We start from the raw sequence: 6,731 nt of genomic DNA on the forward strand, positions 1-6,731 counted from the left end.
AATTAGACTTTTAGGCACGCGCAGCGTGCCGAAAAGTTCACTTTTCGTCACAGCGTGATGAAATAGTATAATTCGATACGAGTGAAACGGAATTTTCACGAGTGTGAAAATACGAATAAACGAAAAGACTTTTCGCTTACTAATAAACGAAAAGGCACTTTTCGGCACGAGGGGAACGTAGCAGCAGTGTCAAAATAGTATATTGTGTTACTAGTGCGTAAAGATCCGCTTTTTCTCATGCACGTGTAACACATCCTATTTTTTGCGATAAAGTGACGATAAAGTGGTTGTTTTTGTGTACGAGTGCGCAAAGTTTAAGGGCGTGCGTAAAATGAACTTTACGCACGCCGTGCAGAAAACAACCACTTCGCGTACTCTAAACCGCTTCGAGAAGTGCACTTTTGAGGCAGGTATTCCAAAAAAAACGACGTAAAACGACGTTTTGAGGACAGTGAGATGAAATCGCTATTTTCATCACAAACAGATAAAAGAATAAATAAACATGTGAAATGTGTGATGGAAAAGACTTTTACGCACTCGTATCGAAATACATTATAACCACCGTAAATTGATGAGGAGTAGATTTTTGGAAGGATTACAAACGGTTGAGTCAATTTATGCGAAGAATTTACTTTACGCACGCCGTGTGGAAAACAGACACTTTACGTCCGCTAAACCGCCCCGAAAAGTGAACTTCTCACGCAGATATTACAAAATATACCATTTTATAAGTGATGTTAAGTTCAACGAGTATCGAACCGTACGGTTTTTGTTTACAAGGAACCGAAAATACTTCGTTACGGTAGAAGAGACTGGTCACAAATTAAATTATTGCGAAAAACAATCGCAAACATCTTAAATTATTTATCTTGTTATCATTTTTATTTATTCATTATTTATTTATCAAATGGAAAATTTTTATCCACTCTATCAAGTCTTGTGGAGTTCAATGGAGTTACAATCCATTAATTATTTAAATTATTATATTTTGCTTTATTTATCTGTCAATAAGCTAAACATTGAACACATTGCATCATATAAAATAGAATATGTAGGAAAAAAATAAGCTTAACGTTTCGTGGCAGCAACAGAAAAAAGACGATAAGAATGAGAAAATAATCACGCAGCGATTCTCTGATGAATCCATTGTCCGTTAAGATCTTTAGAGAATAAAAATCGATCGGCGATAAAGTTTTTATCGTCTGCTGCATAGAATTCCATCCAATTAGGCACCAATTTGTATGCAACACTGGAATCATCGACAATGGAAATCAGTAACAGTCAATCAATTAAAGTGAATAATTATGATTTATCCATAATTAGGCAATTATTGGATAACTGCGTAATTAGAGAGCAATCAACGCACGAAAAAAATTCCGAAATGAATCTAGCGAATTCAGTAGTAAATTCATAAATTTATTGGATTTCCATTCAAAAATTTTATTAGTGTTTGGCCAATTCTACTGGAGAATTCCGCAGCTTTTCGGCACATTTTTTTTCATGAAACATGTCCAATGAAATTATTTTATGCAAAAAATCAGTAGAATTTCAGACATTTTTTATGAGAATTCCTCGACATGAATTTTTAAAGTTCTGTCTGTTCTAATTTTTTCTGCTTTTATTGTTAAAAAATCAAATAAAATTTATTTATGTATTTATGTTCATTTACAATTTATTCATGTTTATTTATTATTTTTTGTTCGATTTTTTTTGTCATCAAAATAGTAAAAAAGTAGAATATTTAAGCCGATGAGTTTTTGGAGAAAATATCTCAATAGAATATCTTCTATAGAAAAATCCAATTGTAATGATTTTTTCTATAGAGTATTTTCCATTCAACATTCCTATTGAAAAAAAAACATGTAGAAGCTACGGAATTTCTCTGTAGAATCGAAAAAAAAATAGAAGTTAAATAGAAATCCAATAGAATTCTCCAGTGAACTCGTAAGATTATTTATAAAGTTTTTTTTTGTCGCAGGTGTTTATTCCAATAAATTTAGTGTATTACAATCATAAAGCCGTCACTTACAAATGGTCAGGCATAGGGAGTGCAGAACTGTTCATTTGAGCTTCTCGGAGCAACTCATCATGTCGTTTTTTCAATTCGTCCCATTCAACTGGAGCATCTTGATGGCAAAGATGTGCTCGAATTTTGCAGTAGAGTGGATCTGCGTTATAAAATCCCTCGACTTCGTTTCTGGGACAAACCTCCACCGTTCCTTCAATTCTCGCCTGAAGCCACACATGAAAAAATTGAATAGAAAAACCTACAGAAAAAACAATGGAAAAAACATTCGCTAGAAAATTTTATTGAATTTCTATTGGACTTCTATTGAAAATATTATTTTTTTGTTTGTATTGAAGAATTCTGCAACTTTTCTGAGGACTTTTTTCCTTAGAAAATATTCAACAGAGACTACTTCATAAAAAAAAGCAATAGAATTCGGTTTTTCTGTAAACCTTCAAAAAAATAAATAAATAAAACCAAAAAACTTCGAAAATCTAGACAGGAATTTCTATAGAGAATGTTTCAATAGAATAAATTGTGCAGAAAAATGAAAATCTACGGACTTTTTCCATAAAGTATTTTTTATTGAAAATTTCTAATGAGAAAACGCAATGAAAAACTGCTAATTTTTTAAAACAGAAGTCTAATCGGAATTCAATTAAATTTTCTGAATGCACTAGATTTTTCTACGAAATTTTTTCGTACGACGCATTAAACCAAGTGATTTATTCAAATATCCTGATTGTTTACGAATTGAATACTACACCTGTCTCAAAACGGATTTCTTCTTATCGTCTTTGTGCACCCAATAGACACATATAGCGGCGCGCATTGCATTCTCATTCTGAAATCGAAGAATAACCGGAAGTCACTCGATTACACATGTTGAATTCGATATGTTCTGATATGTTATACCAATTCGCGGGCTTTACGGCTTCTACTATCGGTGACAAAAACAAATCCGCTTTTGTCGTAAGTTCGCAGCATTACGTGTCTCGAATGAGGTCTATTGTCTCTGCAAGAGAGATGCATCGTGATCAGGGATGGGCCATAATATTAGATTTTGACAATATTAAAAGGGGATTATCTCATTATATTATTCAAAGTTTAACTATATTTAACAAATTCAAAATATTAGGGGAGGTTGGGGTGAAACAGACACTTTTGACTTTTTTAAAAATGTTAATGACGAGTTAAAATGTGGACGAAATTTAATCTTTTTTTTTCAATATAAACAACAATTTTTTCCCTTTGAGATGAGCTTAAACTGATCTTCATTAATAAATTTGTCTGTGAGTTATGAATAATTTTACAAAAATCAAAAGTGTCCATTTTACCCCATCCTCCCCTATAAAATTTATGAACTAAATTTTCCGATTAATGGTGAATAAAATATTTGATAATTTTAAAATGTAATTTTTAGTTAACAAGCTCATTCTAAATTTAGGCACTTGATTTTTCGATTATCCAAATAATCGTCAAATTGATGGTTAATTTAATATTTAGAATTTTAAGATTTATGTTAAAAATTGACTTAAACTTCACAATTTAATGGTAATTATGATTGATTGATATGCCTATCACCAATCGTGATTTATTCGATTAGTTCAATTCCCCTACAATCATTTATTTCGAATTAAGGCCCGGGCGTACTATCTTTCGAATGTTATCTGGATTTTTTTAATCTTTCGTAATTCAAAATTGTCAATTGATTGGAACATCATGTAGACATTCCCAAAAATTATGATAGAATGATGAAAAAAATAGAAAAAATTCTCAACTTTTTCAAAGGGCGTTTTTAATTGAAACTCAGAATGAGTTGAAAAAAGTGGAAATTACAAATATCTGATTCGCTGTGGCAAATTATCTATTGGCTGTCATTTTCCATGGTGGATAACAAAACACCAACTCCTCATGGCAAGTGACAGCTAGGTATCTCAATTTTCAAAACAGTGGTATGTAGTCATCTGCCATTTTTATGTGATAAAATTGTGATTAAAAAATTCTCCAAAATATTACAACTTTTTTCAAAGAGCCTTTTCCGTAATAAATGTCTCTGTGCAGTGTGGGGAAAGATCTACGAAATCAGTCTTCCCCCTGCATGATATTGGGTGACAGGCCGTCATTTGGCACCATAAATCAGATACATTTTTCACTTTCTTCTTATTCAACTTATTCTGAATATAAATTAAAAATGCTCTTTGAAAAAATTAATAATTTTTTCTACTTTTCTTTGATTATTCATTGATAATTTTTCAAAATTTCTGCATGATGCAGGACTTACTTGACAATTTCAGATGACTAAAGATGAAAAAAAACATCGAGATAGCGTTCGAAAGATAGTACACCCGGGCCTTAATGAAATCATTCCAAGTCAACTGCAATGTGTACTCACGCGGAACTTGTAGACAAACAAATAATGGATTTCCTCGATTCGGTCTGCCACTTGGTAAAAAGAACTAAAGGATCATCAGACGGCAAATCAATCCTCGATAGTCCCGACTCGACCGAACTTGTCCCCTTCAATGAACCGAAAATAAATTTTAAAAAGCGTGTCATTGCCTGTTTAATTAATGTCATCCTCATGTTTACTTTCGGGAATGACTCAGGCTTAAGTAAAACAACAAATGCGCATTGGACAATAAAAATTTTTCAGACAAAATTAAAAAAAAATGAAAATACATTTTTAAAAAATAAAAGAAAGAACGTTGAAAGAAAACTGAAATTTCATAAGCACTTGTCTAAATATTTTCAAAACAGTGACTGATTTCGATACAGGGGAAAAATAATGAAAATTCATTGGAATTCGAAATTTTTGAAGAGCCGAAGGATGAGAATTCCTCATCTGAATCTTCAATCAAAACATTAGTAAACTTTAGTAAACTAAATCATATAATGTATTCTTTAATTTTCAATCAATTGAAAATTCAAAAATTCATTTACCTTAACTTTCCAGATTTCTATTAATTTTCAAGAAAAGGGGAGAGTAGGGCAAAATGGAACGGTAGTGAATTTTGGTTTTCAGAACTATAGGACCTTTTTTTAATATTCAATTTATTCATAGAACAATAATGATATTACAAAGGTCTTATTTATTTATCTATAATCGTCTATTACTCTATAATTGAATTTACAGACATCAGATTTTTCTTCAGTTTTTTAACCTTGAATTATCTTTTTTACAATGAAGATAGCAAAATTTTTATAAGGACCTTTTTGTAGAGAATTTCAAGGGCTATAAAAAAGGTCCTTATCAAAATTCTTCTATCTCCCTTAGATTACAAGATAGCGATAACTTCAGAGTAGACTGATGTCACTGACTTAACCCCGAATCATCATTTTTGAGCGCACATAAGGTGAAAAAACAAAGTTGTCTGAATTTCGCTCTATATTCGTTTTTTGTACCGTTCCATTTTGCCCCGCGTTCCATTTTGCCCCACCCTCCCCTATGAAATAAAATTAAAAAATATTAAATATTGGTAATCTCTTGAAATTCCAAAATAATTAGATGCGCCTTACATTCGCCATTCTTTCTTCTTCAAAATCTTTCGCCGGATTTATCTCTTCGTCCAACAGACTGAAGAACAACTGTTTTACTCCAGCAGTTTAAATACCCAGTCGATAGAATTGCACTTGCGTGGACGCCTCCGATCTCGTCGAAAGTTCCCTCTCAACTGCCTCAAGTATCGCTATTTCAACGTGCAATTCCCCTTCCACCGCTCACTTTATTTGCAAGCTAAAAAAAGATAATCTCAGCGGGGTAACGAAACCATAAATTGCGCAAGTAATAATTGAGATCATTACGCGCATCAATGCAGCCGTTATGACGTTTCACAACCCATTTGATGACGACAATTAATGAGTAACGAAATTGTACTTTATTTATCTCCATAAAAATACAATAATCATACAAAACTATTAAAATATCTTAACAATTGGCAGTGATTTTCAGATCCACTGCACTTTAGCCATTATTTACAGTTGTAGATCTATTTTATAAATATTCACGTGGAATTTTTTTGTCGTATGAATGCAGTTTATTGAGATCGAAACAAAAACTGATTTATGAATTTCGGAAAATTTGTTTCGACCACAACGCAAATGAAATTTCCGCTGTTACGAGTGAATCTTTATTCTCATGAGTTAACGTTTTTATGAGACGAGTAAAATATCCTGCTAACGACTTTTGGTAACGATAATAATTTTTTATTGGAGCGTGTATGAAAAAATTAGACGAAAAATCTAACGCTAGGGAAATTTATTGGTTTTTGAATAGTATTTCTGTCAAAATTGTGTTTGAAATTATATGAATTCAGCTGAATTTTTTTGATGAATATTCCAGAGAGAAAAGTCAATAAATGTTGATTTTTTATACAAGAATTCTTTTATTCTCTAGGATTTCTATAGAAATTCTAAGGAGAATTCTTATAGACTTGCAATAGAGATTCAATAGAATTTCGTGGATTCAATTTTTTAATAGAATTCTTGTAAAGATTCAAGAGAATTCCGATAGAATTCCAATAGAAATTCAATAGAATTCTTATAGACTCCTAATAGAAGTTTAATAGAATTGTTATAAAACTTCAAGAAAATTCTTATAGACTTTCAATAAAAATTCAATAGAATTCCTGGAGAAAGCGTATAATCTTCTATAGAAATGGCGCTTAAAACGAACACGATTTTTCAATAGAATTCTAATGAAACTTCAAGAGAATTTTTGTAG

At 31.6% G+C, this 6,731-nt stretch overlaps 1 protein-coding gene across 2 annotated transcripts; it reads right to left on the minus strand.

Moving 5' to 3' along the window:
- Positions 1-965: 965 nt before the first annotated feature.
- On the minus strand, positions 966-5,669 carry LOC107043815 (pyridoxine/pyridoxamine 5'-phosphate oxidase). Of its 2 annotated transcripts, none has more exons than XM_015265469.1 (6): positions 5,528-5,669; positions 4,404-4,528; positions 2,924-3,014; positions 2,775-2,852; positions 2,030-2,232; positions 966-1,249 (listed from the first exon to the last, which is right to left on the minus strand). In XM_015265469.1, exons 1-6 carry the CDS (start codon positions 5,534-5,536, stop codon positions 1,120-1,122), a joined length of 636 nt encoding a protein of 211 aa, XP_015120955.1. In that variant the 5' UTR covers positions 5,537-5,669; the 3' UTR covers positions 966-1,119. The 2 variants fall into 2 exon arrangements, with proteins under 2 accessions (XP_015120955.1, XP_015120953.1); XM_015265467.1 differs by having other exon boundaries at positions 2,924-3,023.
- Between the last annotated feature and the right edge of the window lie 1,062 nt (positions 5,670-6,731).

This window comes from Diachasma alloeum, unplaced genomic scaffold (genome assembly GCF_001412515.2).
Source record: "Diachasma alloeum isolate Michigan unplaced genomic scaffold, Dall2.0 Dall_scaffold_00180, whole genome shotgun sequence".
Classification (NCBI taxonomy): domain Eukaryota; kingdom Metazoa; phylum Arthropoda; class Insecta; order Hymenoptera; family Braconidae; genus Diachasma; species Diachasma alloeum.